The 12,732-nt window shown below is 45.9% G+C and overlaps 1 protein-coding gene across 12 annotated transcripts in view; it reads left to right on the forward strand.

The window, feature by feature from the left end:
• Positions 1-12,732, forward strand: part of TRIM67 (tripartite motif containing 67) — a 60,648-nt gene that overhangs the window by 26,670 nt on the left and 21,246 nt on the right. For 10 of the 12 annotated variants that reach the window (XM_055588032.1, XM_055588029.1, XM_055588057.1 and 7 more), the window contains one exon: positions 11,117-11,212. The exons of the other annotated variants lie outside the window; for them this stretch is intronic. In XM_055588032.1, the coding sequence (XP_055444007.1) occupies positions 11,117-11,212 (96 nt within the window). The remainder of the gene's footprint in view (positions 1-11,116; positions 11,213-12,732) is intronic. 12 annotated transcript variants of the gene reach the window in all.

Genomic DNA, 12,732 nt, shown 5'->3' on the forward strand with positions numbered 1-12,732 from the left:
TTGGGATTAGAATGAAAACACCTTTTCCAGTCCTGTGGCCGCTGCTGAGTTTTCCAAATTTACTGACATACTGAGTGCAACACTTTAACATCATCATCATTTAGGATTTTAAATAGCTCAGCAGAAATTCCATCACCTCCACTAGCTTTGTTCATAGTAATGAACAAATGGGTCCTAAGACCCATTTGACTTCACATTCTAAGATGTCCCTCTCTAGGTGAGTGACCATACCATTGTGGTTATTCAGGTCATTAAAACCTTTTCTTGTATAGCTCATCTGTGTATTCTTGTCACCTCTTCTGAATATCTTCTGCTTCTATTAGGTCCATACCATTCCTATCCTTTATTGTGCCCATCCTTCCATGAAATGTTCCCTTGATATCTCCAATTTTCTTGAAGAGACCTGTAGTCTTTCCCATTCATATTGTTTTTCTGTTTTTTTTTTTTTTTTTTTTTTTTTGTTGTTGTTTTGCATTGTTCATTTAAGAAGGCTTTCTTATCTCTCCTTGCTATTCTCTGGAGCTCTGCATTCAGTTGGGTATATCTTTTCCTTTATCCCTTGCCTTTCACTTCTCTTCTTTCTTCAGGTATTTGTAAAGCCTCCTCAGCCAACCACTTTGCCTTCTTGCTTTTCTTTTTCTTGGGGATGGTTTTGGTCACTGCCTCTTGTATAAGTCTTTGAACCTTTGTGTATAGTTCTTCAGGCACTCTGTCTACCAGGTCTAATCCCTTGAATCTATTCATCACCTCTGCTGTATAATCATAAGGGATTTGATTTGGATCATATCTGACTGGCCTACTGGTTTTTCCTACTTCCTTCAATTTAAGTCTAAATTTTGCAATAAGGAGTTCATGATCTGAGTGAGCCACAGTCAGCTCCAGGGCTTGTTTTTGCTGACTGTATAGAGCCTTTCCATCTTTGGGTGCAAAGAATGTTATCAATCTGATTTCAGTATTGACCATCTGGTGATGTCCATGTGTAGAGTCATCTCTTGTGTTGTTGGAAGAGGGTGTTTGCTATGACCAGTGTGTTCTCTTGACAAAACTCAGCTAGTCTTTGCCCTGCTTCATTTTTTACTCCAAGGCCAAATTTACCTGTTGTTCCAGGTATTTCTTGACTTCCTACTTTTGTATCCCAATGCCCTGAGATGAAAGGATATCCTTTTTTGTGTATTAGTTCTAGAGGGTCTTGTAGGTCTTCATAGAACCAGTTAACTTCAGCTTCTTTGGCATCAGTAGTTGGGGCATAGACTTGGATTACTGTGGAGTTGAATGGTTTGCCTTGGAAATGAACTGTGATCGTTCTGTCATTTTTGAGATTGCACCTAAGACCTGGATTTCAGACTCTTTAGTTGACTATAAAGTCTACTCCATTTCTTCTATGGGATTCTTGTCCACAGTAGTAGATAATATTCATCTGAATTAAATTCACCCATTCCAGTCCATTTTACTTCACTGATTCCTAAGATGTCAATGTTTACTCTTGCCATCTCCTGTTTGACCACTTCCAATCTCATGAACCTAACATTCCAGGTCCTATGCAATACTGTTCTTTACAGCCCTGGACTTTACATTCACCACTAGACACATCCACAACTGAGCATAGTTTCCTCTTTGGCTTTTTCACTTCATTATTTCTGGAGCTATTAGTAATTGCCCTCTGTTCTTCCCCAGTAGCATATTGGACACCTTCTGACTTGGTCAGGGAGCTCATCTTCTGGTGGCATATCTTTGCTTTTTCACACTATTCATGGGGTTCTTAAGGGAAGAATACTGAAGTGGGTTGCCATTTCCTCCTCCAGTGGACTATGTTTTGTCAGAACTCTTCACTATGACTTGTCCATCTTGGGGGAGCTTACACAGCATGGCTCATAGCTTCACTGAGTTACAGAAGCCCCTGTGCCACAACAAGGCTGTTATCCAGGCAGGGGCCTGTGCACTTTATTTCTATTATTATTACATCAGCTCCACCTCAAATCGGTCAGCTCAGTTCAGTCGCTCAGATGTGTCCCACTCTTTGTGACCCCATGGACTGCAGCACGCCAGGCTTCCCTGTCCATCACCAACTCCTGGAGCTTGCTCAAACTCATCAAGTCAGTGATGCCACCTCAGATCATCAGGCATTCGATCCCGGAAGTTGGGACCCCTGCTACAGAGCAAATGCCTCTATTTCTACATTTCTTGGGCCTTCTGCTCAATTGTGAACTGCAAGGAGCTGGCACATTCCCAACTAGAATGGGGCATGTGCCTGCGCCTTGTCGGGTGATGGTAGTAGTAGCGGGGTCGTGACTCCAGTCCTTCCAGGCGGGGCCTGCTGGGAGAGAGGCAATTCTCAAAGCAAAATAAAGTGCCGTTGGGAACGATAGCAGATGGCCAACAGCAGGAAGCAGCAGTGCCTGCAACGGCCCCATTATGCGCAGGACCACCCTCACTAGACCGCCAGCCCGAGCCCAGGGCTCTCCATGCAGGCGCTCTCTTAAATCTTGAGCTAGCTCTTGGAGAGTGTATCATTACCCCCACTCCAAAGTGAGGACCCAAAGGCTCCCAAAGAAACCTGGTCACATAAAATGAGGGTTTGAGTTCAGACCCTGACCCCAAAGTCCAGTTCTGGGGTCCCTGGGTGGATACAGCAGGGCTTCCAGCTACATGGCTGGCAGATCCAGGAGCTTAGTCCACTCTCCAGCCTGGTTAGTGCAGGGCTGAGCTGTGAGCTGAGCTTCTGGGGAGCAGGGCCCCCATCACTGCCTCTGGTCTGCCACGGCCTCAGTGGCTGGCTCCAGGTTGGGGCGGGGACAATGTCAAACCAGCCATAATGTAGTCACACTACATCCTATCCTGACCCCTCTCCCCCATTGTCAGGATTCACATGTTCATAATCTGAAACTCCAGTGAAGAAGGAGCCTTCCATTCCCGGGACCACCTGCATCCCACCCACCCATTATGGAGGCACTTAGGGAGGAAAAGAAAGGAAAGTCTGAGAGTGAAGTGGGGAAGGGGTGGCATGAAAAGTCACAAAAAGAGGGCAGGGTTTGACTGCCAGTGCCCAGGGCCAGATGGGGCTTTGTGCCCTAGAAACAGCAAGTTCAGAGTGGCCACATGGCTGTTTTAATTAAGCCCAGTTGGAGAGGACTGAGACACAAGGAGTAGCTGGGGGCAGCTTGTCAGACGGAATCCACGACAGAATCTCCTCACTGACTGGTCTCTGTGGAGCACTTTCTACGTGGGTGGCCCTCTGCTGCCCACACAGAGTAGCAAAGGACAGGCCTGCGGGGCAGCAGGAGCTGGGCCCGGGGATGCCACGGGGAGCCGATGCATTTCCCAAGGGTTTCCCATCTCACAGAGAGGGAGAAGCACCCCGGAAGGAGTTCCAAGGACACATTCCATATGGGGAGGGAAGCAAACGATCTATAGGGGGCGTTTAGGAGCCGTGTCTGGATCCTTGGTGTCTAACTTCCTGCACTTCTACCAGGTAATCCTGATATCAGACAAAAAACACCTAGTTTAAAAGGCAGCAACTTAGGGGCTTCTCCACAGAGACTGTGGCAAACATGAAAATTATCTCTGAGGCTGTGTGAACTAAAAGTATAAATAGGTCCTAGGAGGGTAATTTAGATAATTCATGTCTTAGTCTGTTTGGGCTTCTATAACCATACCATATAATCAAGGCAAACTGGAAGTGGTCAAACAGGAGATGGCAAGAGTGAAAGTCGACGTTTTAGGAATCAGTGAACTAAATGGACTGGTATGAGTGAATTTAACTCAGATGACCATTGTATTGACTACTGTGGGCAGGAACCCCTTAGAAGAAATGGGATAGCCATCATAGTCAACGAAATGGCAAACCATTCAATACCACAGTAATCCAAGTCTATGCCCCGACCAATAATGCTGAAGAAGCTGAAGCTGAATGGTTCTATGAGGACTTACAAGACCTTCCAGAACTAACACCCCAAAAAGATGTCCTTTTCATTATAGGGGACTGGAATGCAAAAGTAAAAAGTCAAGAAACACCTGGAGTAACAGGCAAATTTGGCCTTGGAGTACAGAATGAAGCAGGGCAAAGGCTAATAGGGTTTTGCTAAGAAAATGCACAGGTCATAGCAAACACCCTCTTCCAACAATGCAAGAGAAGACTCTACACATGGACATCACCAGATAGTCAATACTGAAATCAGATTGATTATATTCTTTGCAGCCAAAGATGGAGAAGTCAGCATAAGCAAGACCAGGAGATGACTGTGGCTCAGATCATGAATTTCTTATTGCCAAATTCAGGCTGAAATTGAAGAAAGTAGGGAAAACCATTAGATCATTCAGGTATGACCTAAATCAAATCCCTTATGATTATACAGTGGAAGTGAGAAATAGATTTAAGGGACTAGATCTGATAGACAGAGTGCCTGATGAACTATGGATGGAGGTTCGTGACATTGTACAGGAGGTAGGAATCAAGACCATCCCCAAGAAAAAGAAATGCAAAAAAGCAAAATGGCTGTCTGAGGAGGCCTTACAAATAGCTGTGAAAAGAAGAGAAGCCAAAAGCAAAGGAAAAAAGGAAAGATATACCCATCTGAATGCAGAGTTCCAAAGAATAGCAAGGAGAGATAAGAAAGCCTTCCTCAGTGATCAATGCAAAGAAATAGAGGAAAACAACAGGATGGGAAAGACTAGAGATCTCGTCAAGAAAATTAGAGATACCAAGGGAACATTTCATGCAAAGATGGGCTCGATAAAGGACAGAAATGATATGGACCTAACAGAAGCAGAAGATATTAAGAAGAGGTGGCAAGAATACACAGAAGAACTGTACAAAAAAGATCTACACGACCCAGATAATCACAATGGTGTGATCACTCACCCAGAGCCAGACATCCTGGAATGTGAAGTTGAGTGGGCCTTAGGAAGCATCACTACAAACAAAGCTAGTGGAGGTGATGGAATTCCAGTTGAGCTATTTCAAATCCTGAAAGATGATGCTGTGAAAGTGCTGCACTCAATATGCCAGCAAATTTGGAAAACTCAGCAGTGGCCACAGGACTGGAAAAGGGCAGTTTTCATTCCAATCCCAAAGAAAGGCAATGCCAAAGAAAGCTCAAACTACTGCACAATTGCACTCATCTCACATGCTAGTAAAGTAATGCTCAAAATTCTCCAAACCAGGCTTCAACAGTACATGAACCATGAACTTCCAGATGTTCAAGCTGATTCTAGAAAAGGCAGAGGAATCAGAGACCAAATTGCCAACATCTGTTGGATATCAAAAAAGCAAGAGAGTTCCAGAAAAACATCTATTTCTGCTTTATTGACTATGCCAAAGCCTTTGACTGTGTGGATCACAATAAACTGTGAAAAATTCTGAAAGAGATGGGAATACCAGACCACCTGATCTGCCTCTTGAGAAATCTATATGCAGGTCAGGAAGCAACAGTTCAAACTGGACATGGAACAACAGACGGGTTCCAAATAGGAAAAGAAGTACATCAAGGCTGTATATTATCACCCTGCTTATTTAACTTATATGCAGAGTACATCACGGGAAATGCTGGGCTGGATGAAGCACAAGCTGGAATCAAGATTGCCGAGAGAAATATCAATAACCTCAGATATGCAGATGACACCACCCTTACGGCAGACAGTGAGGAACTAAAGAGCCTCTAGATGAAAGTGAAAAAGGAGAGTGAAAAAGCTGGCTTAAAACTCAACATTCAGAAAACTGAAACCATGGCATCTGGTCCCATCACTTCATGGGAAATAGATGGGGAAACAGTGGAAACAGTGTCAGACTTGATTTTTCTGGGCTCCAAAATCACTGCAGATGGTGACTGCAGCCATGAAATTAAAAGAAGCTTACTCCTTGAAAGGAAAATTATGACCAACCTAGACAGCATATTAAAAAGCAGAGACATTATTTTGCCAACAAAGGTCCATCTAGTCAAGGCTATGGTTTTTCCAGTGGTCATGTATGGATGTGAGAGTTGGACGATAAAGAAAGCTGAGCGCTGAAGAATTGATGCTTTTGAAATGTGGTGTTGGGGAAAACTCTTGAGAGTCCCTTGGAGTGCAAGGAGATTCAACCAGTCCATCCTAAAGGAGATCACTCTGGGGTGTTCACTGGAAGGACTGATGTTGAAGCTAAAACTCCAATAGTTTGGCCACCTGATGCAAAGAGCTGACTCATTTGAAAAGACCCTGATGCTGGGAAAGATTGAAGGCAGGAGAAGGGGACGATAGAGGATGAGATGGTTGGATGGCATCAGCAACTCAATGGGCATGAGTTTGAGTGAACTCCAAGAGTTAGTGATGGACAGGGAGGCCTGGCATGCTGCAGTCCATGGGGTCACAAAGAGTCGGACACAACTGACCAACTGAACTGAACTGAACCATACCACAGACTAGGTGGCTTAAACAACAGAGATTCATCTCTCACAGTTCTGAAGCCTGGACCTTATTGAGTCTTTATATGTTCTTTCCTCAGTGCATGTGGGAGGAGAGAGTAAGATCTTTTCTTTTAAGGATACTAATCTCATCATGAGGGCTCCACCCTCAAAACCTAATCACATTCCAAAGTTCCCATCTCCTAATACCTCCATACCAGAGGTCAAGGCCTCCATATATGGATTTTTGGGAGACATAAACATTCAGTCCATAACCACCCATATATGATAGACCCAGATCAAACAATGAAGAGGACTTTGGGGGACTTCCTTGGTGATCCAGTGGTTAAGAATCCACCTGCCAATGCAGGGGACATGGGTTCAATCCCTGGTCCGGGAGGATCCCACATGCTGTGGAACAACTCAACCCATGTACCACCACTACTGAACCCACCCTGTTCCATCTACTGAAGCCTGAGCACCTAGAGTCCATGCTCCACAACAAGAGAAGCCCCCGCAGTGAGAAGCCTGCTCACCACAACCAGAGAGCAGCCCCCACTTCCGCAACTAGAGAAAAGCCTGTGCAGCAATGAAGACCCAGTACAGCCAAAAATAGATAGATAAATAAATTCTTTCTAATTTACAGGTTTCTTTTGCTTAAGAAAGTAATAGCATGAGTAATCTAAAAGGATTGTTATCGTTATTAATTAGGATGATTAAATATTTTAAACAGTGATATTATTAATAAAGTTACCATGAAAACAATAGTTAAATTATTTTACAATTTGCACTTTCAAAGGAATACAAACAGTTGTTATTATTTTAAAAGAACGGATGTAAGTTTAAAAAATTAGAAAAATTTGCACAAAAAATTAGACTGTTTAAATCGGTTCAGCACTTCTCACAACCCAGAAATCAAACTGAAAGCATCCTGTTAGATAAGTATCATTGCATTATTATCTCCCAAACATTCACTAAAGAATAACATTTAAAATGTCCTGTTTTGGTGTGATCAGGTTTAAAAAGTAGCAAAAGAGGATCTGGGGAAAGCTCAAGTTATATTTCCAAGTATAATAGTGCAAACTCATATGAGGAGAGGACCCTGTATAACAGAGAGATGAAGAATCTTTCTGAGACACACAGCTAACAGATGACAGAGCCAAGATTTGGCTATATGCCCCAGAGTCCTCTTGCTTAATGCATTGCAGCAGTCGCTCAGTCGTGTCTGACTCTTTGTGACCTCATGGACTGTAGCGCTCCAGGCTTTTCTGATCATGGAATTCTCCAGGCAAGAATCTTGGAGTGGGTAGACATTTCCTTCTCCAGGGGATCTTTCCAACCCAGGGATTTAACCTAGGTCTCCTAGGTCTCCTGGGCAGATTCTTTACCATCCTAGCCACCAGGGAAACCAGCTTAATGCATTATGAGGCCCTATAACACCATCTAGAAGGAGGCGGGGGTAGAGGCAGAAAACTACACCGTTCATCTAGAAGCTACTCCTTCACGCTGCAGGCAAAGACATGATGCTAGGCCAGGAAGCAGGTGGTTTGGCCCTGTTGGAAATACTGACATTTTTAAGCTGTCTAAACTCAGAGACTCTATAGCAAAGTAATTCTAACCTTTAAGAAATAGGAAGGCATAAAATACAATGTTTGATTCAAGTTAAAAATCTGTTCAGTCATTTAAAAATATTTATCTTCTGTCTGGATATTTCCTTTCTTTCCAAGAGTATAGTATGGTCACAGAGACTGAACAACGCATTCTCATTTCACAGATGGCAGGGTCTTCCTCTGACCATGGAGTTCAGGATACTGGAGCAGATTGCCCTTCTGTTCTCCAGGGAATCTTCCCGACCCAGGGATCAAATCTGGGTCTCCTGCATTGCAGACAGATTCTTCACCATCTGAGCCACCAGGGAAGCCCTTCTCTAGGACCAGAAGAACACAGTTTTCCATGTCCCCTGCTGGCCCCCCTAGACAGTCCTTGTGGAAAAGAGGAAGAGCATGTCTCAGAAAACTGCAGCCAAATACAATATGCTGTGAGCCTGTAACATGTTGTCAATATGTAATTTGCCCCTTGAGAAATGGTTTCCACCTTTGCCACCCAATCCCTGGCTCCTTTTCCAGTAGAACAACCATGGCCAGTTTCCACGGTGCTGTCACCTGGGCAAGGAGAGCTGACTTGTGGCCCCACCACATGGGAAGGAACTGGGGTCAAGAAAGGAATTAATACAAGTGTGTGCTTGTTGGGTCAGGACATCCTTCAAGGGAGACCAGCTCTCACATGGGAGCCCGGGCTCTTCCGTCAGGCTTTTGCTGCACCCTGCTGGGCTGGGGTCACAGGCAAGTCTGATGAGCCTGGAGCAGTGTCTAGTGAGCTGTGAGTTCATTCCCCTTTCAGCTGGGTGTCTGCCTAAGGCCACTGGAACCTTTCAAAAATCACTTGTTCTGGGCTCATTGCCAAGCTCCAGGATCTATTTGTCAAGTGGGATGTAGGTCGAGAGCAGGGCTGGGCTGCAGGGAGGCCGGGGCTGGTGGGGGCAGAGCCATGCTGGCTCCAGTTTCCCAGGTGGAAGGAGGGGGACACTCACTAATGCGGCTTCTTGTGGACAAGTGTGCTGCCTGTGGATCCACAGGGATCTGTCTTGGTTAGCATCCGCTTCTAGTGGAGCAATTGCTTTGCTTTCTATTCAGCCAGTGAGTGGTTTTTGAGCCCCTTTTTTGTGCCTGGCTAGAAAGACAAAGTCCCCACCATGAAGGAGTGCATATGTTCCCAGGAATGGGCCTCTCCTTGAAGAGAAAAGGGGTGCAGCCTCCGAGGGCCCTCTTCTTGCATTGAGTGTGGTAGGGAGGGAGGCACCCCTTTTCTGAACACAGATGATGAGTCTGAGTGACGCTGACCTCTCCAGCTCCTCCTGAGTGAAGTTATCAGACACAGGCTGAGCTGCTAAGGATGAGTGCATAGATCTGTGCTGCCCAGGACAGCAGCCACTGGCCACACATGGCGGCTGAAAACGAAGTAAAATTTCAAGGGCTCAGAGCCACCCATACTGGTGGCAGCTGTATGAGAGAGAAGATGCAGAACACTCAGCTATTCTTGCGATTTCTATTGGCTAGTCTTCCTGCATAGATAATTGCAACAGAATTGTCCATAGTGGGTAAGCATAAAGGGAAGGGCTTACACCAGCTGAAGTGTGTGGGGTGTGGGGAGTGGAATTAGGAAGCCATTGGAGGCAGGAAGAGCTTCTCTAGGAGCCACCTCTCAGCTGAGCCACACCCGAGGTTCCCAGCCATCTCCCAGAGCAGGACACAGCCCAGACCTCACCTTGATCATTGGTGACCCTGGTCACCTTCCATGTTCCCACATCTTCTCATCCACTCTGTGGCTATATTTGTACCATGCAATGGATCTCAAAGTGCATCAGTCATCCCTGGATAACTTGTTAAAAGAAAGATTCCTGGGCTTCACCCCCAGGTTCTGAGCAGTAAGACTGGGGTGAGGCCAGAGAATTTGGATTTCTAGCAAATTCCTGGGTGATGCTGATGTTGAGGGTCCAGGAACCACACTTGGAACACCATGGATATGGTCCAAAGAACCACATTCATTGACCCATTCATTCCACAAATATCTACACTGTTTAATTCTGCCTTGTGCCTGGTGCTCTTTCTGGATGTGAGCAACCAGAGAACTTACATTCTTGGGAGGAGAGACGCACAGCAAACAAACCTGTGTTGGGTGGTAATGAACATTGTGAAGAAGCATAAAGCAGGGCAAGGGGAGAGGCCTCTCAGACAGATCATATTTGAGCAGAGACCTAAAGACAGTGGATATCCGGTATGACCCGGCTTTTCTGGCACCATTTTTTCCTCTGCCCTCAGCTTTTTAATTTGAAACATGAGAGTACCGTTAAAAATCAAGGGCATCAGGAGATTTCCCTGGCGGTCCAGTGGCTAAGACTCCACACTTCCACTGTAGGGGATATGGGTTCAATCCTTGGTTGGGAAACTAAGATCCCACAGGCTGCAGAGCATGATCAAAATATAGATAAATAAAATTTAAAAACAAAGGGCATCAGTCTATTCAATAGTGAAGTTTTGAAGACAGATTCGATTGTGTGGGCATATGTTTCATTGAAAAGAAGCCTGAGGCTTAAGGCCGTAGATTTGAAACCAGCCTGCAGCTCTGCCTTTGGGTCCCAGCAACTGAGCAGAGTTAGGAGTGTCGATTGCCAAAGAGGCCACCACCATCCCTTCTACATGGTGACTTGGGACCCTCCATCCACTTGGCTCAAGCTCATTTCCAGGTCTCTTTCCCACCCATCCCACTTAGACCAAAACAGAACTGTGTACAAATGAGGTGGGCAGAGTGTGGCCTGGCACCTGGGGTGTCCACACATTGGCGTCTGAGTGTCCTACTCATGGGGGTAGAGCTGCTGTGGGAGGGGCGGGGGCCAGACCCGGTCAGGTCTATACTTGCTTCTTGTTCTGGGTCCTGTCAGCCCCAACCAATTGGCTGAATGCTCCTTACTTCTATCCAGCTTTGGAGGGCAGACAGAAGAGAGCAGGTCAGCCAACACTTTATCAGCCATTGCTGGAAAGACAAGCCCATGCTGCAATGACCGGGCTCCCTCCATAGAGGAAAGCTCTTGGTTATACCCTGTTATAAACACAGCTTTCAGAGCAAAGGGCAGACCAAATGCCTTTAACACCTGATTTTCCTTTTCAACCTGTAATATCTTTTAGGCCCAGCTGTCTCAGGCGTTAAATGGAGTTTCCGATAAGGCAAAAGAAGCAAAGGAGTTTCTGGTTCAGCTGAAGAACATTCTGCAGCAGATCCAGGTGAGCCCAGACCCCACCCCTCCGCAGAAGGGATGTGAGACACGGATGAGGAAAAGGAAGGCGCCTGGCAGCACTTCTCAGTGTTGAACACGGGGAGGCCCAACTCCTCCACTGCCCCGCCTCAGATGTTGCAGACACTACACACGCAACCCATTGGCAGCCATCTGGTAGGAAGGGGATTTCACTTGAACTCAGAAAGAATCATAAAAGAGAACCAGGCAGAAATAATGCAGGGCCATACAGTGCTACCAGTGTCTGTATACAGTGCTTTCATACCAAATGCATCATAATAGAAAAGCATCAGTTACTAAATAAATGTATTTACTGAGCACCCACGCTGTGTCACGTACAAGCCCGACACTGATCGATAAGTTGCAGTCTGTGCCCCGGGGCGCTCTGTCTGTCAGGGAAAGAGTGTATAAATGCATGCAGGGAGGAACTTTCACACAGATCACGAACTTCCTGGTGTCTGGGTGGAAAAGAGGGACTGAGGGCACTGAACTCTAAACCAGCCGATAGAAACCACCCTTCCTAATAAGCTAAAGCACAGAGTTCAGCCACCAGGCATTTCCTTCCCTGTTTCTGATGTTTCAGAACACCAGCTATTTGGTGGGGTTGCTATAGCAAAGCACCATAGACTGAGTGGCTTCAACCCCAGTAACCTATTTTCTCACAGTTATGGAGGCTAGAAGTTGAAGATCGAAGCGTGGGCAGGGGTGGTTCCTCCTGAGGGCTCTCTCCTGGGCTGGCAGACAGCCACCGCCTCCCTGCGTCCTCAGGGGGCCCTCCCTCTGTGCCTGTCTGTGTCCTGACCACCTCTTCTAAGGACACACACAGTCATGTTGGATCAGAGCCCAGCCTAAGGACCTCGTTTAAGTTACTTCTTTCAAGGCCGTTTCTCCAAACACAGTCTTGAGGTCATGGGGGTTCGGACTTCATCATAGAAGCTCGGGGCAGGGGTGGGAGAAAACACATTAGCCCATGACACGAGGTCTGAATCCAGGTTGGTCTGAGAGGTGTTAAAGGATTCTTTTTCACAACTGAGAAAGACAGATCCTACAGCCAGACCACCGGGTTTTGTTTGTTTTACTGTTTTCTGATTATGAAAAGTAAAAATATGTTCTAGAAACTGTGAAAAGTAGAAAATAGCAGACAAAAGTAACAGAAGTTCACCAATATCTCACCCCTTTAAGTGGACATCCCACTATTTTGACATGCTCTTCCATTAGTTTACACACACACACACACACACACACACAGTATGCAATTATGCTGCGCACACTTGTAGCTGCGTTTTTTTTTTAAAGTCTCTCATGAGTGTTTCCCATGACACTGAAAACCCTCACAAACCCACACAGCTCAGGTGATGTTGAATATTCATTCCATCCTCCGATGTGCTGAGACTCACATGCACGGTCTCCAATCTGGAAGCAGGACCATTCTCTCTGGGGCCCACTTGCTGACATGGCCGTGTCTCTAGCACCAGCCACGTCTCTGTGTGTCTCCTCCCTAAAGCTCTC

This window comes from Bubalus kerabau, chromosome 1 (genome assembly GCF_029407905.1).
Source record: "Bubalus kerabau isolate K-KA32 ecotype Philippines breed swamp buffalo chromosome 1, PCC_UOA_SB_1v2, whole genome shotgun sequence".
Lineage (NCBI taxonomy): Eukaryota > Metazoa > Chordata > Mammalia > Artiodactyla > Bovidae > Bubalus > Bubalus kerabau.